Source organism: Oncorhynchus kisutch, linkage group LG4 (genome assembly GCF_002021735.2).
Source record: "Oncorhynchus kisutch isolate 150728-3 linkage group LG4, Okis_V2, whole genome shotgun sequence".
Classification (NCBI taxonomy): domain Eukaryota; kingdom Metazoa; phylum Chordata; class Actinopteri; order Salmoniformes; family Salmonidae; genus Oncorhynchus; species Oncorhynchus kisutch.
In genome coordinates, this window is record NC_034177.2 from 9,241,372 (window position 1) to 9,263,322 (window position 21,951).

The window sequence follows — 21,951 nt, forward strand, 5'->3', positions numbered from 1 at the left end:
TGGAGTCAACATGGGCCAGCATCCCTGGGGAACGCTTTCAAACACCTTGTAGAGTCCATGCCCCAACGAAATGAGGCTGTTCTGATGGCAGAAGGCAACTCAATATTAGGAAGGTGTTTCTAATGTTTGGTACACTCAGTATATATAAGTTAGGAGTCATATAATTACAGGGGTAAGATGAAGTGGCTCCATTGCACTGGTCTTAGGTCTGGTTTGTGTTTTTACTGCTAATGGTAAATGTTAGGATTTGGTGAGAGTAAACTGATCCTAGATCTGTGCCCAAGGGCAATTTCTATCCAGAGACAAATCAAAGGTCCATGCTATTTAAACTTATAATCTACCACCATCTCGTGGCTCAAATTTGTAACAACATTTTCTAATTCATGTGCTGTACTGAGTTTTGTTCTATCACATTGAACACTAATCTGGGTGCAGATTAAATTGAAGACTAATCTGGGTGAAAATTAAATTGAAGACTAATCTGGGTGCAGATTAAATTGTTAACAGAAATATTATGAATATGTATTTCAATGAACCCAAAGGGCCTCTTCTTCTCCTACTATACGGCCTGCTGTGCTCTACTGTACTCTGCTGTACTCTACTCTGCTGTACTCTACTCTGCTGTACTCTACTCTGCTGTGCTGTACTCTACTCTGCTGTACTCTACTCTGCTGTACTCTACTCTGCTGTACTATACACCACTGGGTATACAGACTCTTCAGATACTCTTAGCGAACACCAGACTCGAGGCGATTACATGGGGAAAAGGTTTATGACTGTAAGGGTGTTTGGTACAAAGGCAACACTACATCGGGCCACATTTCAGCTCTATCCCAGGTCAACCATACAATACTATAGATTTCCACTCTAGTCAACCAGCAAGAAGGAGAGACAGACAGAAGGTCTGGCTTTGACTATGTCAATGAAGGGATGTGTAAGTAAGGAACACAAATAAACATTATTCTGATGGTTAAATTTGTACTTAGATACATAACCACTCTCCTCTGTTAGCAAATCTTCCACAGAACCTTGTGGAACAGAGTGAGTTCTGTCCCTGTCTGGCTCTGGACATGTACCCAGGGACCTCTGTACAACAACACTTCAAACTCACGAAGCAGTGTTCTTACTAACCAATCACTCTACCATAACCATGGTCTCGGTATAAAGCAGTGTCCTTACTAACCAATCACTCTACCTTAACCATGGTCTTGGTTGAGCAAGGGCAATATTACTTTATGTCTCAAGCAGGGTGACCTCAACATACTATACATCACCATACTATATACCACCACACTATACAGTGGGGCAAAAAAGTATTTAGTCAGCCACCAATTGTGCAAGTTCTCCCACTTAAAAAGATGAGAGAGGCTTGTAATTTTCATCATAGGTACACTTCAACTATGACAGACAAAATGAGAAACAAAATCCAGAAAAATCACATTGTAGGATTTTTAATGAATTTATTTGCAAATTATGGTGGAAAATAAGTATTTGGTCACCTACAAACAAGCAAGATTTCTGGCTCTCACAGACCTGTAACTTCTTCTTTAAGAGTCTCCTCTGTCGTCCACTCGTTACCTGTATTAATGGCATCTGTTTGAATGAACTAAATCACCTAATCATACTATATCACCATACTATATATTACCACACTCTATATCACCATAATATATATAATCATACTATATAACCATACTATTTAACCATACAATATATCACCACACTATATATATCACCATGCTATATATTACCACTCTATATCACCATAATATATATAACCATACTATATATCACCACACTATATCTGAAACACTTTATGTTAATGATAGTATGAAGCTGTTTCAAGCAATAGCCAGCTCACTTTGATATGCATTTTCAAGCACGGGTAGAAACAGCTAGGTGTTCGGCTGGTACCTTCAGCAGGCAGCAGATGGCACTGCTAGGGGTGATGCCAACGTCTGTCAGGACCCAGCTGTCCCGAAGGATGGCACCAGCATAGCTCAGCTCCCGGAAGTGCCTCACCTACTTGTCGTCTGACAGTTGCACGTGGAAGTAATCCTGCCAGAGGAAGAAGATTGGAAACACAAGTAGCCGTAATTGAGTGTCCCATACAATCAGACTGAGGGGGCTCAACACTGATGGAGCCGTAATGGAGGGTGTTCCACCCAGACAGATGTCAATGTTTACCATACAATAATTGTAAACGTGTCCAATTGTGTACAATTAAGAAATAAGGCCCAAGGAAGTGTGGTATATGGCCAATATACCACAGCCAAGGGCTGTTCTTAGGCACAACGCAACGCGGAGGTATATTGGCCATATACCACAAACCCCCAAGGTGACTTCTTTTTTTTCAATTTAGTGGTATCCAATTGGTAGTTACAATCTTGTCCCATTGCTACAACTCCCTTATGGACTTGGGTGCACACATATAGAAGATGCAAACATGGAGAACATTTTTAGTAGCCTAGGGTCCGGGAAAGTGTTGGCCTTTTTAAAACCGCATTTCGTGCAATTCTACATAATTTTACATGACTGGAGACTTTGGCATTATCTTTTTTTAATCCGCAGAAATTATCGAAATGGCAGGCTACTTTGACACTGACAAACTTAGTGTCTGAGATCAATAAAAACGACCTTGTCTTGAATCCATCAATAGCCTATAGGCCTAGGTTTGTGGAGAAACATATAGTAGGCTACAATATGAGGAGGAAATTAGTCCTAAAAATGCTTTCCAGTTTCACTGACTCGCCCAATGATGCGCAGTTCACTCGCTGGAGATTATCGATGCGCTCCTGTCAAAAGCCTATCTCTCCCTCTCTCTGTTTTGTAAAAACAATGTTTGGGAGTTGATCAAATATTTTGGTAGTCTACAGCATAGTCTTATCTTTTCAGCAAGAGTCATTGCTTTTCAACCTGTGTTTTCCCTCGATTGTATTTGAAATATTGCAAAAGGCCTGTTTTGTCTGCCTGCTGTTTTTTCACTGACAGATTTGCCTCGCGTTCACGACTGTGGGCTATTCTTTGTTATTGGGCTACAATCCGCAGCTAGGCTATTTAAAAAAAAGAAGCTATTGGTCCTCTGTAGCTAAATTATAGGGCTTCTCATGACGTATTAGGCTATTCTGAATGATTTAATTTATTTCTGAACAGACAGCAGTAATTCCATAACTTTAGAAAATTCCTCCAGAACCCTTCATGCAGCTATGATTCTATAAGGAAACAAATGATGAAGTGCAACTCTGGAGAGATGAGTGGGTAGGATAATTGACGAAGAGGCAACTCGAATGAACTTTGATCGCTTTTATTATAATTGTTACATAGCAAATAGTGAAAATGATTTTTCATGGCACGAGAGGTACCGGATTCGGCCAAATAGGTTCCGGAACGGAAAGGTGCCGGATACTGTTCTGGCATGATCCGGCTCAAATTAAGCACTGATTTGAAGTACCTAGGCCTCTACCTGCTGAGTATAAAGATTATTAAACTAGATTCAGTGGGCTTGTCATTCACAGTACTGATGAAAAATCAAGTATATTTGATCTAAATTTGGGTAAACGAGGCCATCTAGTGGTCACCGGATTTAAAAAAAAATCCATGCAAGCTATCTTTGCACTAGCATGCGATGCCATATATTTGACGCAGGTATTTATTATTCAACAAGGATAGTCATTGACCCGGACAAATTATAATTGTATGAGCTATGCCTCTGTGTACCGGCGTTGTTGTACCCCTCTACTGTCTGACTTGGTGGGGCGATCTCGTTCTGCATGCCTGCTTCACTGAGATACAATGTGTCGTCATGCATTTGTGCATGCACGCTGTTAACGGTCATATCCGTCTTGCTAACTTAGCTAGCTCATCAACCAGTATTTTATTCGCTTTTTCTGCACGATATCACTTATTAAAGCCTTGAAACTCATGGGGACCTCACCGTTACCACGGATCATCGAGCTAGCCCTTATTTGGCAGCAGGGTTGCATCGGTTTCCACTGGATGTGACAGCTTGTTAGGCTGGCTAGCTGGGTAGCTAATTCGCTAACGCGAACTATTTATCACGTAGCAGCCTATGCTGACTTGCGTCGCTAGCAACTAGCTAACATAGAAAAAGTTTAGTCGTGGGTCCACAAAATCAAACAAATGGTACTGACCTGATGACAAAATCATATTTCGAAAATGTAGTAGCTATTTATGTTGTTGTTGTTTAATGACATTGCGAATATAATCATTTTTGACATTTAACTACCGGGTATGTATCTAATCCGGTTTCGGAATGAGAAAAGTATTAATCGCAAATTCCAGCACTAACGGATACCGGGAAACAGAAATAAGAGAACCGGTCACGAATGCGGAGCCACGCCCTAAAATAACATGTGACCACAAGGCGTTTGTGACGCATTCATGCGTTCCAATTTTGTCATAATTGTCTAGGTTCTAAATTGCTTATGAGCTTGGCTGCCCTTCAGAAAGTAGCTGATTCTTGTACTCTACAGCTGTATTTTCCTACAGTTAATAATAATTCTAGCAACAAAACAGATTTCATTCCTTAAAATGATTTTGCCAGATGGAAGAAAATAATAAGGTAGGCCTAAATTGTAATAAGATATACCTTAAAGACTGCTCGTGTTTAATCCTGAATCCAGTTGCCCCTCTTGTACTGGGATAAAACAATAGGGAACCCATGAACCTTATGGAGGAGTACATGTGTTTTGTAGAATCACCTGGGTTCTAAACTGGCTGAGGTAAACATTTTAGGAAAGCCTGGGTTTTTAAATCCCGGTGAAAGCAGATATGACAAGGTTTGTCAATGTCATGTTGCCCTTCCATTTAGATGAAACTAGCGAAAAGGATCATTTTTCTTCTCTTAATCCACATTTTCTAGCAAAAAAACAGGTTCAAGCTTTAGGGCTGGTGGCTCCATACATATTGGTCAAATGTAAAGTGTGTGTGTGTGTGTGTGTGGGGGGGGGGGGGGGGTATAGGCCTACACTGTCTTCATCCTCTAAACCCTGGATGTTTACTAACTTTGGGAAGTTGGAAACACAAGCATCTTCATATACAATAGGTTTGTTTCAAAATTAGCATGTTTCTGGTCAATTAGTATTTTTAATCAGCTCAAGGTATCGGTTGTCTTAAACCACAGGTTTAGGATCAGATGACCCATTAGGGGGGTGAAAGAACAGTTGACCCTGTACCAGTGGTTAGTGTTATCTTCTACTAACATGTTACAGCGCAGGCATCCCACTGGGCACAAACTGGTTGAATCAACGTTGTTTCAGCGTAATTTGTCAATGTATTGTGTGACATGGAATCTTCTTGGAAAATACATTGAATCGTCAACATAATCTGTTGTTTTGAGGGTGAAATTTCAACCACAGGATGATGTCATCATTGTAATCAAAATTAGCATAGCCAAACCTTGTATAAAATAGGTTGAATTTGTACCTTTGAAACAATGTCAGATTTTCAACATTATATACACTTTCAGAAAAAAACAATAGGCTGGGCAGCACCTCAGCCCGGGATCGAACCCCATCCAGGGTTTTAACTACACCCAGCCCTGCTTAGCTTTAATATGTCACTGACTACTACCAATATGCTATTGTGAGAATTATTATTGAGAGATCTCTTAATAACAAAATATATTCAGTGTTAATATCGAAGTCATTCCAAGGGGTAGGTTTGACAAAGCAAATGAGATGTAACAGCTATTGTTTCAATTCAACCCAGAGTTCAACTAATAGACAAGGCATACAGTATGGGCCTAGTGTCTCAAGCTTTGGTTGATTTCAAATTGAATCTTCCAAGTTAATCATTCACATTTTGGATTCACGTCTCCATCTCAACCAAAAATCTAAGTTAAAGAATAGGACTAAATTGAATCAAACTTTATTTAAAGTGCATTTAAAGTTTGATTTGATTAAATATAGACCTATTCTTTAACTTAGATTTCTGGTTGAGATGGAGACGTGAATCTAACATATAAATGATTCATTTTTAGACAAACTGGAATTAAAGCCAGACTAAGTCAGTGGCACAGAAGGTTACTATCCAAGCAGAAGATACGTCTCCTTCAAATGGTGATATCAAATCAAATTTATTTATATAGCCCTTCGTACATCAGCTGATATCTCAAAGTGCTGTACAGAAACCCAGCCTAAAACCCCAAACAGCAAGCAATGCAGGTGTAGAAGCACGGTGGCTAGGAAAAACTCCCTAGAAAGGCCAAAACCTAGGAAGAAACCTAGAGAGGAACCAGGCTATGTGGGGTGGCCAGTCCTCTTCTGGCTGTGCCGGGTGGAGATTATAACAGAACATGGCCAAGATGTTCAAATGTTCATAAATGACCAGCATGGTCGTATAATAATAAGGCAGAACAGTTGAAACTGGAGCAGCAACACAGTCAGATGGACTGGGGACAGCAAGGAGTCATCATGTCAGGTAGTCCTGGGGCATGGTCCTAGGGCTCAGGTCCTCCGAGAGAGAGAGAAAAAAAAAAAGAATTAGAGAGAGCATATGTGGGGTGGCCAGTCCTCTTCTGGCTGTGCCGGGTGGAGATTAAAACAGAACATTTCCAAGATGTTCAAATGTTCATAAATGATCAGCATGTTCGAATAATAAGAAGGCAGAACAGTTGAAACTGGAGCAGCAGCACGGCCAGGTGGACTGGGGACAGCAAGGAGTCATCATGTCAGGTAATCCTGGGGCATGGTCCTAGGGCTCAGGTCCTCCGAGAGAGAGAAGGAGATAATTAGAGAACGCACACTTAGATTCACATAGGACACCGAATAGGACAGGAGAAGTACTCCAGATATAACAAACTGACCATAGCCCCCGACACAAACTACTGCAGCATAAATACTGGAGGCTGAGACAGGAGGGGTCAGGAGACACTGTGGACCCATCCGAGGACACCCCCGGACAGGGCCAAACAGGAAGGATATAACCCCACCCACTGTGCCAAAGCACAGCCCCCACACCACTAGAGGGATATCTTCAACCACCAACTTACCATCCTGAGACAGGGCCGGGTATAGCCCACAAAGATCTCCGCCATGGCACAACCCAAGGGGGGGCGCCAACCCAGACAGGATGACCACATCAGTGAATCAACCCACTCAGGTGACGCACCCCTTCCAGGGACGGCATGAGAGGGCCCCAGTAAGCCAGTGACTCAGCCCCTGTAATAGGGTTAGAGGCAGAGAATCCCAGTGGAAAGAGGGGAACCGGCCAGGCAGAGACAGCAAGGGCGGTTCGTTTCTCCAGAGCCTTTCCGTTCACCTTCCCACTCCTGGGCCAGACTACACTCAATCATATGACCCACTGAAGAGATGAGTCTTCAGTAAAGACTTAAAGGTTGAGACCGAGTTTGCGTCTCTGACATGGGTAGGCAGACCGTTCCATAAAAATGGAGCTCTATAGGAAAGCCCTGCCTCCAGCTGTTTGCTTAGAAATTCTAGGGACAATTAGGAGGCCTGCGTCTTGTGACCGTAGCGTACGTGTAGGTATGTATGGCAGGACCAAATCAGAGAGATAGGTAGGAGCAAGCCCATGTAATGCTTTGTAGGTTAGCAGTAAAACCTTGAAATCAGCCCTTGCTTTGACAGGAAGCCAGTGTAGAGAGGCTAGCACTGGAGTAATATGATCAAAATTTTTGGTTCTAGTCAGGATTCTAGCAGCCGCATTTAGCACCAACTGAAGTTTATTTAGTGCTTTATCCAGGTAGCCGGAAAGTAGAGCATTGCAGTAGTCTAACCTAGAAGTGACAAAAGCATGGATTAATTTTTCTGCATCATTTTTGGACAGAAAGCTTCTGATTTTTGCAATGTTACGTAGATGGAAAAAAGCTGTCCTTGAAATGGTCTTGATATGTTCTTCAAAAGAGAGATCAGGGTCCAGAGTAACGCCGAGGTCCTTCACAGTTTTATTTGAGACGACTGTACAACCATTTAAGATTAATTGTCAGATTCAACAGAAGATCTCTTTGTTTCTTGGGACCTAGAACAAGCATCTCTGTTTTGTCCGAGTTTAAAAGTAGAAAGTTTGCAGCCATCCACTTCCTTATGTCTGAAACATATGCTTCTAGCAAGGGCAATTTTGATATTTGGTTTCGTTGTCAACCAAACATAATTCAATATTACTTTAGTAATACAGTAGATAGCCTAAAGTTCAGTGTACCTTACAAACTAATGGAACAGTATTTATTCAACCTTAAAATGAGCACCACAATTTGACAAAGCGTGCATGTTCAAGGTAGTGACGTGTGTAACTCTGTGTTGTTGTTTTTGGTCGCACTGCTTTGCTTCATCTTTGCCAGGTCGCAGTTGTAAAAGAGAACTTGTTCTCAACTGGCCTACCTGATTAAATAAAAGGTGAAAAAACAAGGAATAAAAAAATAGCATTTTAAGGTCGCAGATCTGTGGAGATCTTCCCAATTGCTATAATAATCTGCGCAGAATCTCAAACAGCATTGATCACTTGCACACTGTTCTTTTAATGTAATCTCAACTACAATCCAGGTCATTTGGTTGTGCTATTAGATAAAGCACATTGATAAAACATTTCAATAGTTGTATAAATACTAAATGTCTGACATTGTATTTCCATTTGAACTTTGTTGTGCTTTTAAATGGTTCAAAGTGCTGTGAAAACACATTTAGATGACAGATAAACCAGAAATCAGACAGTTTTTCCAATGGAATTTGGTTGTGCTTTTAGATGGTTGAACGCATAGTGAAAACACATTGGGAATTAAACACACTTCTCATTGTCTTTTTGAGTGGGGGATGCAACCAGGCTCACATGAAACCCTTCATGAAGACAAGTAGCCTAGTGGTTAGAGAGTTGGACTAGTAACCAAAAGGTTGCAAGTTCAAATCCCTGCACTGACAAGATACAAATCTGTCGTTCTGCCCCTGAACAGGCAGTTAACCCACTGTTCCTTGGCCTTTCTTGAAAATAAGAATTTGTTCTTAACTGACTTGCCTTGTAAAATAAAAATCTGAAGCAGAGTTTAATTTGTAAATTGGGAGGTGTCCGAACAAAAAGTGAGTGCTAGAAGGGGGGTTCTGTGGTACCAGAACTCATGAGAAAAAAAGATCACCTTTTATAATAGAGCATTGAACGCATATCATCACATTTGAGTAGAGCCATTTACAGAAGGTGAACACATGGAGAACATTTTTAGTAGCCAAGGGTCCGGGAAAGTGTTGGCCTTTTTAAAAACCGCATTTCGTGCAATTCTACATCCTTTTACATGACTGGAGACTTTGGCATTATCTTTTTTTAAATCCGCACAAATGATCGAAATGGCAGGATACTTTGACGCTGACAAATTTAGTATCTGAGATCAATAAAAACGACATTGTCTTGAATCCATCAATAGCCTATAGGCCTAGGTTTGTGGAGAAACATATAGTAGGCTACAATATGAGGAGGAAATTAGTCCTAAAAATGCTTTCCAGTTTCACTGACTCACCCAATGATGTGCAGCTCACTCGCTGGAGATTGTCGATGCGCTCGTGTCAAAAGCCTATCTCTCCCTCTCTCTGTTTTGTAAAAACAATGTTTGGGAGTTGATCAAATATTTTGGTAGTCTACAGCATAGTCTTATCTTTTCAGCAAGAGTCATTGCTTTTCAATCTGTGTTTCCCCTCGATTGTATTTGAAATATTGCAAAAGGCCTGTTTTGTCTGCGTGCTGTTTTTTCACTGACAGATTTGCCTCGCGTTCCCGACTGTAGGCTATTCTTTGTTATTGGGCTACAATCCGCAGCTAGGCTATTTAAAAAAAGGGACCATTGGTCCTCTGTAGCTAAATTAGAGGGTTTCTCATGACGTATTAGGCTATTCTGAATGATTCAATTTATTTCTGAACAGTAATTGCGTAACTTTAGAAAATTCCTCCAGAACCCTTCATGCAGCTATGATTCTATAAGGAAACAAATGATGAAGTGCAACTCTGGAGAGATGAGTGGGTAGGATAATTGACGAAGAGGCAACTCAAATGAACTTTGATCGCTTTTATTACCATTGTTACATAGAAAAAAGTGAAAATAATTTTTCATGGCACGGGATTCGGCCAAATAGGTTCCGGAACAAAACAGTCCAGAACGGAACGGTGCCGGATCCTGTTCTGGCATGATCCTGCTCAAATTAAGCACTGATTTGAAGTACCTAGGCCTCTACCTGCTGAGTATAAAGATTATTAAACTAGATTCAGTGGGCTTGTCATTCACAGTACTGATGAAAAATCAAGTATAGTTGATCTAAATGTGGGTATACGAGGCCATCTAGTGGTCACCGGATTTTATTATTTTTAATTCATGCAAGCTATCTTTGCACTAGCATGCGATTCCATGTATTTGACGCAGGTATTTATTTTTCAACATGTATTGTCTGGAACAAAATATAATTGTATGAGCTATGCCTCTGTGTCCCGGCGTTGTTGTACCCCTCTACTATCTGGCTTGGTGGGGCGATCTCGTTCTGCATGCCTGCTTCACTGAGATACAATGTGTCGTCATGCATTTGTGCATGCAAGCTGTTAACGGTCATACCCGTCTTGCTAGCTAATTTAGCTAGCTCATCAACCAGTATTTTATTCGCTTTTTCTGCACGACAGCACTTATTAAAGCCTTGAAACTCATGGGGACCTCACTGTTGCCACGGGTCATCGAGCTAGCCCTTATTTGGCAGCAGGGTTGCATCGGTTTCCACTGGATGTGACAGCTTGTTAGGCTGGCTAGCTAGGTAGCTAATTCGCTGACGCGAAGCAGCCTATGCTGACTAGCATCGCTAGCAACTAGCTAACATGGATAAAGGCTAGTCGTGGGTCCACAAAATCAAACAAATGGTACTGAACTGATAACAAAATCATGTTTCGAAATTGTAGAAGATATTTATGCTTTTTTTGTTGTTGTTGCTTAATGACATTGCGAATATCATAATTTTTGTCATTTAACTACCGGTATGTATTTAATCCGGTTTCGGCATGAGAAAAGTATTAATCGCAAATTCCAGCACTAACGGATACCGGGAAATAGAAATAAGAGAACCGGTCACGAATGCGGAGCCACGCCCTAAAATATCATGTGACCACAAGGCGTTTGTGACACATTCATGCGTTCCAATATTGTCATAATTGTCTGTAGGTTCTAAATTGCTTATGAGCTTGGCTGCCCTTCAGAAAGTAGCTGATTCTTGTACTCTACAGCTGTATTTTCCTACAGTTAATAATAATACTAGCAACAAAACAGATTTCATTCCTTAAAATGATATTGCCAGATGGAAGAAAATAATAAGGTAGGCCTAAACTGTAATAAGATATACCTTAAAGACTGCTTGTGTTTAATCCTGAATCCAGTTGCCCCTCTTGTACTGGGATAAAACAATAGGCAAGCCATGAACCTTATGGAGGAGTGCATGTGTTTTGCAGACACACCTGGGTTCTAGACTGGCTGAGGTAAACATTTTAGGAAAGCCTGGGTTTTTTAATCCCGGTGAAAGCAGATATGTCAAAGTTTGTCAATGTCATGTTGCCCTTCTATTTAGATGAAACTAGCGAAAAGGATCATTTTGCTTCTCTTAATCCACATTTTCTAGCAAAAAAACATGTTCATGCTTTAGGGCTGGTGGGCTGCATATATATTGGTAAAATATAAAGTGTGTGTGTGTGTGTGTGGGGGGGGGGGGGCGTAGTGGATATAATGGGGTATAGGCCTAACTGTTGTTTTGAGGGTGAAACTTAAATCACAGGATGATGTCATCATTGTAAACTAAATTCAGCATAGCCAAACCTTGTATAAAATAGGTTGAATTTGTACCTTTGAAACCATGTCAGATTTTCAACATTATATACACTTTCAGAAAAAAACAATAGGCAGCACCTCAGCCCGGGATCGAACCCCATCCAGGGTTTTAACTACACCCAGCCCTGCTTAGCTTTAATATGTCACTGACTACTACCAATATGCTATTGTGAGAATGATTATTGAGAGATCTCTTAATAACAAAATATATTCAGTGTTAATATCGAAGTCATTCTAAGGGGTAGGTTTGACAAAGCAAATGAGTGAGTGAGTCTTTGACATGAAGACAGTGGTTAGATTCTGCCATTGGGACTGCTCTGATGTTGTTTCCATTCTCTCCTGGTTATGACCATAGAGCCTTGTCCCAGTCTCTAGACCTGCCTGTCTGTGTGATGGATGACCACCTGACCTCTGAAGCTGTCAATGAGATGGTAAGTTGACCTTGTCATTTCATATTACAACATTAATCCAATAAAATGTTATAGTGATGCTATCATTGGCAATGTTGACGTACCACAACCATCTCTGTTGTGTTGCAGTTGTTTAATTGGCCCAACGTTGCCAATGCTCCTCCACTCTTTAACAGTTAATAATAATTTCAGTATGATATTTGTTGTATATAATGTTTTATTATTTGCAATATAATTACATTTCTACCAGGAGCAGAGCAATTCTACCAGGAGCAGAGCAACCTCAGTGATGGAAACCACAGAAGAGGGGAAGCTCAACAATGTGGAACATCTGACACTTATGGACTTCCTTCAAAACCTAACTGAGAAGTATGTTCTGTTTTCTTTGGTACTATCACACCTTCAAGGAAATAGGATCAAATTAGAAACTGATCAATCGGGGGAAAAAAATTCATTGCTAGAAAAGTTGTCACATTGCAATTTTGCCAAAACAACTGACACAAAGCAAGTATAACTTCACGATCAGGCAAATAATTAAATAAAAACAATTCTGCCACGCATCCTGATATGACAACATTTATAACAATATTGTTTTCAGGCAATGGAGGGGGATTCGTGAGGGCATGTTTGACCCGGTAAGATCATGTTACTGACAATTTAATTAGATTACCATGGAAACTCTGCCTAATGTTTAACCTTGTTCATAAGCTTTTGAAAGACGCACTATGCAACATTTTAAAACACTTCTTCTGTTTCTGGAATACAGCTGACAAAACAACAGCTTGCCGGCTTGTGTCTGAGGATTGTCCAGTTTTTATCGGACAAGCTGATGCAGATCATCATCCCAGGTCTTTACGAACTACTGGGCATCCAAGATGCTGCCTCCTCTCCATTGTCACAGAGATCTCTCACAGCGTCACTCACCAGTCTGTTAGACGATAAGACTAACACCAAGTCCCGCGTGAGATTTACTGAGGCTGGTGTACCTAAGAGGCCAGGCAGTCGAAAGTCGTACAATAGCTTTCGCATCCCGACTCCCTACCCTTCCTCCAACTGTATGGATCAGGAAGAGGAAGAAGAGCAGGAATCACAACTTAAGTCCAAGGAGATTTACCTGACTAAGGGCAGTGGAAGCTACCTGCCCAAGGGGGCCATGAGGTATGTTCTTAAAGGGAAATTTAACAACTTCATATTCATCTAGACAATCTGGACCCTTTCTTTCTAAAATTATCTGCCGAAATTGTTGCCACCCCTATTACTAGCCTGTTCAACCTCTCTTTCGTGTCGTCTGAGATTCCCAAAGATTGGAAAGCAGCTGCGGTCATCCCCCTCTTCAAAGGGGGGGACACTCTTGACCCAAACTGCTACTGACCTATATCTATCCTACCGTGCCTTTCTAAGGTCTTCGAAAGCCAAGTCAACAAACAGATTACCGACCATTTCGAATCTCACCATACCTTCTCTGCTATGCAATCTGGTTTCAGAGCTGGTCATGGGTGCACCTCAGCCACGCTCAAGGTCCTAAACGATATCTTAACCGCCATCGATAAGAAACATTACTGTGCAGCCGTATTCATTGATCTGGCCAAGGCTTTCGACTCTGTCAATCACCATATCCTCATCGGCAGACTCGACAGCCTTGGTTTCTCAAATGATTGCCTCGCCTGGTTCACCAACTACTTCTCTGATAGAGTTCAGTGTGTCAAATCGGAGGGTCTGCTGTCCGGACCTCTGGCAGTCTCTATGGGGGTGCCACAGGGTTCAATTCTTGGACCGACTCTCTTCTCTGTATACATCAATGAGGTCGCTCTTGCTGCTGGTGAGTCCCTGATCCACCTCTACGCAGACGACACCATTCTGTATACTTCCGGCCCTTCTTTGGACACTGTGTTAACAACCCTCCAGGCAAGCTTCAATGCCATACAACCCTCCTTCCGTGGCCTCCAATTGCTCTTAAATACAAGTAAAACTAAATGCATGCTCTTCAACCGATCGCTACCTGCACCTACCCGCCTGTCCAACATCACTACTCTGGACGGCTCTGACTTAGAATACGTGGACAACTACAAATACTTAGGTGTCTGGTTAGACTGTAAACTCTCCTTCCAGACCCATATCAAACATCTCCAATCCAAAGTTAAATCTAGAATTGGCTTCCTATTTCGCAACAAAGCATCCTTCACTCATGCTGCCAAACATACCCTTGTAAAACTGACCATCCTACCAATCCTCGACTTTGGCGATGTCATTTACAAAATAGCCTCCAATACCCTACTCAACAAATTGGATGCAGTCTATCACAGTGCAATCCGTTTTATCACCAAAGCCCCATATACTACCCACCATTGTGACCTGTACGCTCTCGTTGGCTGGCCCTCGCTTCATACTCGTCGCCAAACCCACTGGCTCCATGTCATCTACAAGACCCTGCTAGGTAAAGTCCCCCCTTATCTCAGCTCGCTGGTCACCATAGCATCTCCCACCTGTAGCACACGCTCCAGCAGGTATATCTCTCTAGTCACCCCCAAAACCAATTCTTTCTTTGGCCGCCTCTCCTTCCAGTTCTCTGCTGCCAATGACTGGAACGAACTACAAAAATCTCTGAAACTGGAAACACTTATCTCCCTCACTAGCTTTAAGCACCAACTGTCAGAGCAGCTCACAGATTACTGCACCTGTACATAGCCCACCTATAATTTAGCCCAAACAACTACCTCTTTCCCAACTGTATTTAATTTTAATTTATTTATTTATTTTGCTCCTTTGCACCCCATTATTTTTATTTCTACTTTGCACATTCTTCCATTGCAAAACTACCATTCCAGTATTTTACTTGCTATATTGTATTTACTTTGCCATCATGGCCTTTTTTGCCTTTACCTCCCTTCTCACCTCATTTTCTCACATTGTATATAGACTTGTTTATACTGCATTATTGACTGTATGTTTGTTTTTACTCCATGTGTAACTCTGTGTCGTTTTATCTGTCGAACTGCTTTGCTTTATCTTGGCCAGGTCGCAATTGTAAATGAGAACTTGTTCTCAACTTGCCTACCTGGTTAAATGAAGGTAAAATAAAAAATAAAAATCTCCAGCATCACCATATGTGAAAATTACACATTTCCATGCTTTGTAGTAAAAAAAAATTGAGAGGGACGTATTAGTGCTTTTTGAGGTTGGTTTGGTTTCGATTCAAATATTAAAAAAATAATCACGGTTTTGGATACTTTTTTTAGACATTGAATGCACTATGGATTATGTGTGTTGAATGCTGTAACAACACATAATAAAACAATGAATAAAAGTCCCATTATGGTAGTGACTGTCCATTACTGTTTATGACTTATCAACCATCATTTACTTTCTCATATAAAATATTTATTTGATGACTTTATTATTTCATTCCAAGTCATCAACTCATCTCTATAGAGCTGCTGCTTATCCTGTCTGACAAAATCACTATTTTAGTAGTTCTTCTAAGTAAATAAGACCTACTTTTATGACCACTGAACACCAACTGTCAATCACTTAGATCATGTATTTCCAGGTAGAGAATCCTCGCAACACAACTGCTTTTTATCTCTCTCATGCATTCTCTCGTCTCTCCGTCTCAGTCAATGAGGTTTCCGTATCTGCTCCACACAGAGTGGACAAGTAAGTGGGCGTGCAATGGATTATGGGCTTTAATTGCCATATTTTCTGTGCTAAACTATGTAGAATATTGACCTGTTGGAAACTACAACTCCCTACTACATTGCATAGTTCGTGCTTGATCTGATTTATCTCTACAGAAACTGAGCATCGAGCTCACAGAAGAAGAAAAAAATGTACTATATGGAATTCAAATAATTGAGCCGACGTCGGTCAATTAGTTGTTTAAAAACCGAAAAATAACAAAAATGTTGGTTAAATGCTCAGCTCTAGAGTCTAATGACATCATCAGTGTGCATCGTGTGATTTTAACCAATTATGAGTAGGCATTGCCTACTAATTGGTTGATGTCATAGAAAACACTTATCTTCCTCTTTCTTTTTTACTACAAAACATAGAAATGCCCGTTTTTCACATATGCTGATGTTGGGGTGGTGCTGGAGATGATGAATATGAAGTTGAAACATTTAGAAATTTCCCTTTAACATTTCTTCAAACTGCCTTGTATTTATGATTGTCCTTGAAGTTATTAGAAGTTACAGTATTTGAAGTTTATAGCAATTTGGATTTTTGTAGAGGATAGATATTGCCAGGATAGATAGATATCTACAGGCCAGTTTCAATACAAATGACTTATACAAAATACATTTTATTGGGCTTTAGAAATTAAACAGTTAGGCTGACATCACACTAAGGTTTTTTCTCAGAGAAACAGCAGTGTTTTCCTCATTGTTTTCAATGGTGCAGATGTATTTGACACACTGAATGTGCATCACAGCCTTACATATTATTTGTTTGACTTTGATGATTTCTGTTGTTTTTTCCCCCAAGGATTCTAACCTCTCTGTCTGATGTGCAGAAAAAAACAACCAACTCTGAGACGCTACAAGTCCTCTTAGGTGTCTCAGAGGACACCCTCGTCACCTGTGTGCAGGACAGCCTGCAAGGTTCTCTCTCCAAACTTGCATGCATGTCCAATTCTCCATCTGGAAGTGCAGGCTCTATGATGCTAACCCCTGCTGTAATGGCAGAGTTGGCTAAAGATGTCAAGTCGGCCTTATCAGTGGTCGTTAAGAGTGCCTCCGCAAGCCAAACCTCTCTAGTGACACCGGTAAGGGGAGACTCACAGACCAAGGTGACTGAGAGCATGGTGAGAGAGCTGGCTGCTAAACTTGAAAAAGTTGACCAAGAGAGCAAGAGTCTAACAGGGCAAGTCATGACCACGATCTCTGACACAATGGTGGCTTTTGTTGACGAGAACGAACAGAATTTGCTGGAAGATCTGAAGGACAAGATCACGTTTTTGGCATCGCATGTTGGCTTCATTGACGATCTTGATGCCCTGATAAGGAAATACGAGAGCAGCTACAATATTGGTGAATCTGGTTCCTCCTGCACGCTCATGTCTAAGAGCATCCAAAAACTCTCCAGCAGGGAGTTTCAAACATCAGCAATACAAGCAGTGAGTGGAGTTCTTGCCAAAAAAGTCAGTAGTTTGAGCTTTCCTAGTTCAGTCGTTCAGTCTGAGTTAACAGGTGCTGTATCAGGTCAAACATTGTCTGGCATTGTAAAGACAGAGTCAATTCACCCAGTGGGCTCAGCAGCGTCAGTAGTTGTTAAGACTTTCGTGTCAGATATGAAGTCCTTGGCTGAATCTGAAGAGAGTCCCCAACAGAAGAGTGCCTGGTCTGCTGCTGTTCACATTTACCACAGCATCCAAAACAACTTGAAAGATTATTTCGGCAAGCTTCAGCGATGTGCCTTAAAGAGCATTGTCACATATGATGATAACATCACAAATGCTGAGTTTAAGGAGACAGTTCCACTTCCTTGCTTAAACATGAAATATAGGCCCAGTAAGAGTGAGCCTCAGTTGCCAGAGTCCACTGGTGCAGTTACTTTACAAAGAGGCCTAAGTGAGAGATCAAAACTTCTTTGGGCACACACTGAGTCAGAAGAAAGCAAGCTCCTTCTGACAACTTGCACCAAAGAAGTAATCTCAGAGCTTCTGGTCTTGTACAACACTGAGATGTCAAAGGAGGACCCCCTGTACACTGTTGGAGAAAAAGGATCAGGCTTCTCTATTGAGAGAGAGAAATTTGTAGAGGGTGTTCTGGCTCAGCTTGGGGATATCTCCCATTCCAGGTCCTCATCACCAATAGTTTGTGAGTTCTCCTGTCAAAATGAGGACAGCAGAAGTAAGGCCACAGCTTCTTTGACCAGTCTGTTAGATTGTATTAGAAAACTCTCAAGTGAGGAATTCAAGAGTGACACCACTCAAGCAGTGAGTGAGTTCCTAGTTAAAAAGTCCACCAGTAGCTTAACTAGTGCACAGCCTGCTTATTCTGTAGCATCTAGGTCTTGTTCCGTTCAAAACCAGAGAACCTTATCAAAGGATATTTGTGCGGATTCTGCTGCCTTTGGCATCATTGACACATTTGTGGAAGACCTGCAGAGCTTGGCGCAACCTGCAGAAGTAGAGGAGAGAGAACCTGACCTCCAGGAAAATGCACAAAAGCGAAAGAGCAGGATCTGGTCTGCTACCACTAGTTTATATAAAAATATTAAGAAGACATTAAAGGGCTTCACCATTCACCGGCGGAGGTCAGACGTGCAGGGAAGAATGTCTAGCCATACACCCACAGAGGACTCTGGACATCTTGTGACTGAGGAGTACCTTGGTTTGGCAAGCCAGAACTTGACGCAAGCTAGTAAGAGTGTGCCTCACTTGCCCAGTTTGAACCGGGAAGTGACTCTACACATGGGTGTCAGCGAGAGTTCAAAACTTCTCTGGACTGAAACAGACGAGGGTCTAATGAACAATAGTACCAAACAGGTCATTTCAACAATCTTGACCTCATGCGAGGATCAGACAATAAATGCACCTTGCTTCTCCACAGTAGGAAAGAAAATATCTGATATGTCCCTTGAGGTCAACATGTTGGTAGGTGGTGTTCTGTCTCAGCTGAAGGACATCTCCTTGTCAAGGTCCCCAACACCATGTGAAGACATGTTTGAACGTCTCCAAGGTTCTCCTGAGCGAACCTCTCTAGTAAGTCTAGATTGCAGCACGGCTGCCTCCAAAGGCACTGCATCTTCCCACAGTCTTTCAACAAAGATCCTCCAAAAACTCTCTAGTCATGAGTTCCAAACCAAAGCTGAGAAAGGAGTGAGTGAGGTCCTCTCTAGATCATTTAACATTGTGGAGGAAGGCACAACAGATAAGTACCTCCAGTCTGTATCTACATCCACCACATCTACTGATATTATACAAACCATGGTGAAAGACCAGCAGGAGCTCACCCAGACCACCCAATCATCTGACATGGTATCTGGAACCTCCCTGCTCACCACTGGACAGGTTTTTGAGAAAAGGATCTGGTCTGTTGCTCGTAACATCTACTACAGTCTGGAAAGTAAGATTACGGAGTTTCTCAGAAAAGATCTTCAAAGATCAGACACAACACTTGGTTCAATCCAAATCTTTACATATCAAAGCAGTCCTGCATCACAAAGAGCAAGTCTCGGCCATCTTGAGGTCAACCAGAGCAGTGTTACACCTGGTGGAAACGATGCCTGTGTGGACATTCCGCACAAATTACTATCTAAAACCACTGAGCTCTCAGGATCCATGCTGGAGGATATTGACACGATCCGTTGTAGGAGTGCTGACAGCCAAAATACAAGAAATACCTCTTCACGCTCCTCCATCTCTCTAACACCTACTTCAAAATTAAGGCAGTCGAAATGGCACTTTGCCTTACCCGGGACTCCCATCCCCACTGAGTTTCCTGCTCAGATTGACTTTCCCATTGTTAGAAACACAATCATTGAGGACTTCTTTCACACAGAGGACTTACTTCCTGCAACCTTTGTGGACCAAGTCAGGCAAGCTGCTGGGGTGGTAGTGGACATTATGGTGGAAAGTGTTGAGAACACACAGGAAGATGGACAGGGTGCTTCTCATCTTGACAACCTCCGATCTGCTGTTAGGAAATTGAGAAAAATCATTTCCACTTGGACCATCCACATTTTCAGTCATGAATTGGTGGATAAAGTGATAGCCCTTCAGGACAGCCACAGCACTCCACAGGTCTTAACATTGGAAGCAGCCAAAAGTGCTTCAGACTCCATTCTTTCAAGGCTGAAATGGGGAAAGGAACAATGTGCCATATCCAAGGAGCTCTCCTCTCAGCTTCTCCAGATATTTGCTGAAGAGACAGTGAAGGGCTTCCTGAGACAGTGGTCAGATGAGTATGAAAATATAAATTTTGATGTTTCAGTCCAGAATGATCCAAAGACTTCTACTTGCATGGTCATTCTTCAAATGATCACCAAAGCCACTGCTAAATGTTATTTTGAGTCCACTACCAGTGTGGCCACCAGTGACGTTGTAGAAGGCGTGTTTGATTTGGAAAGGGATACCATCAGCAGTACTGGAGAGCAGGTCCTCACCTTTAACACAAAGGTATAGTACACATACATCTTTCATGAATAACACTGCTGTTGACCTTTTGTGAGATATATGATTCTTTGTGTCATGGCATTGCACTGCTTCTTTGCAATTGTTATGCTGTACTTTAAGATATCGAAAAAATGTCAGTTTGTTTTAATGTGCCTTTTCCCACCAACTAGGGTTCCAAGAAAGTTAGTAAGAACCTCTGTCCTCAAGAGTCTCTGGAGTACCAGCCTCAGAACATTTCCCCTACTGTGTACTTTACAGGTAAGCCCTGCTGCTGTTTAGGCTGCTGCTCAGTCAAGACTGAGACATTATCCCTTTGAGTTGTTACCTATGACATACTGTACTGTGGGCTGGGTGGTAGCCTAGTGGGTTAAGAGGTTGGGCCAGTAACCGATAGGTTGCTGGTTCAGAATCCCCGAGTTCACGAGGCAAAATCTGTCAATGTGCTCTTGAGCAAGGCACTTAATCCTAATTGCTCCTTGTAAGTCTCTCTAGATAAGAGTGTCTGATAAATGAGTAAAAATGTAAATTGATGGCATGCTGGATGGTCTTTTGTTGCAGAGACGATGACAACATCTCATGGCTCCTTTTCTCCAGAGGGAATTTATGATATCGCATCGTCCTTCCCACTTGAAGAGAAGAGTCGCAAACCCTCCCTTTTCACCAGATTGTCTAGATCCATCACGAAAGGCTTTCTCAGCCCATTCAAATCTTCAAGGAAAACCAAATTATTTAAATAAATTCCTCATTATAAACAACGAGAGCATTCATTTGTTCAGATGAGAATCTAATCGTATTGGTCACATACGCAGAAAACAACTGTGAGATGCTTTATTACGAGCACATTCCCAACAATGCAGAGTTAAAAAAGTAAGAAAATATTTTCTAAATAGTAACACAATAACAATAACAAGGCTATATACAAGGAGTACCAGTACCGAGTCAATGTGCATGGGTGCGAGGTAGTCGAGGTAATACAGTATGTACATGTAGGTAAGGGTAAAAGTGACTAGGCAATCAGGATAGATAATAAACACAGTAGCAGCAGCTAGTGTGAAAGTCGGTCAGTGTCACAGTGAATGTGTGGGTAGAGTGTAGTGAGTGTGCATCGAGCCAATTCAAGAGAGTCAGTGGAAAACAATTAGAAAAATACATCAATAACAAAGGGGGTCAACGCAAATAGTGCAGGTGGCCATTTAATTAACGTTCAGCAGTCTAATGACTTGGGGGTAGAAGCTGTTCAGCAGTCTAATGACTTGGGGGTAGAAGCTGTTCAGCAGTCTAATGACTTGGGGGTAGAAGCTGTTCAGCAGTCTAATGACTTGGGCGTAGAAGCTGTTCAGCAGTCTAATGACTTGGGGGTAGAAGCTGTTCAGCAGTCTAATGACTTGGGGGTAGAAGCTGTTCAGCAGTCTAATGACTTGGGGGTAGAAGCTGTTCAGCAGTCTTATGGCTTGGGGGTAGAAGCTGTTCAGCAGTCTGATGGCTTGGGGGTAGAAGCTGTTCAGCAGTCTAATGACTTGGGGGTAGAAGCTGTTCAGCAGTCTAATGACTTGGGGGTAGAAGCTGTTCAGCAGTCTAATGACTTGGGGGTAGAAGCTGTTCAGCAGTCTAATGAC

The 21,951-nt window shown here is 41.7% G+C and overlaps 2 protein-coding genes across 7 annotated transcripts in view; one reads left to right on the plus strand and one right to left on the minus strand.

The window, feature by feature from the left end:
- The window catches only part of LOC116373942 (protein ANKUB1-like), a 23,644-nt gene extending 19,306 nt beyond the window's left edge, over window positions 1-4,338 (minus strand). Inside the window, exons 1-3 of one of the 3 annotated variants that reach the window (XM_031822398.1) lie at window positions 4,152-4,338; window positions 1,915-2,058; window positions 1,534-1,578 (exon numbers count right to left, since the gene is read on the minus strand). The gene's annotated coding sequence lies outside the window, so the exon portion shown is untranslated. Of the gene's footprint in view, window positions 1-1,533; window positions 1,579-1,914; window positions 2,059-3,934 lie in introns of all 3 variants that reach the window. The other 2 variants (XM_031822397.1, XM_031822399.1) reach the window with 2 other exon arrangements.
- Window positions 3,587-21,208, plus strand: LOC116373940 (uncharacterized). 4 transcript variants are annotated; one of them, XM_031822394.1, is made up of 8 exons: window positions 3,587-3,645; window positions 12,165-12,240; window positions 12,470-12,588; window positions 12,818-12,854; window positions 12,986-13,377; window positions 16,702-20,338; window positions 20,506-20,593; window positions 20,894-21,208. In XM_031822394.1, the coding sequence occupies exons 2-8, from the start codon at window positions 12,202-12,204 to the stop codon at window positions 21,070-21,072; spliced, it is 4,491 nt and encodes a 1,496-aa protein (XP_031678254.1). In that variant the 5' UTR covers window positions 3,587-3,645; window positions 12,165-12,201; the 3' UTR covers window positions 21,073-21,208. The 4 variants fall into 4 exon arrangements, with proteins under 4 accessions (XP_031678254.1, XP_031678253.1, XP_031678252.1 ...); XM_031822393.1 differs by lacking the exon at window positions 3,587-3,645 and adding an exon at window positions 10,987-11,303; XM_031822392.1 differs by lacking the exon at window positions 3,587-3,645 and having other exon boundaries at window positions 12,010-12,240.
- The last annotated feature ends 743 nt before the right edge of the window (window positions 21,209-21,951 follow it).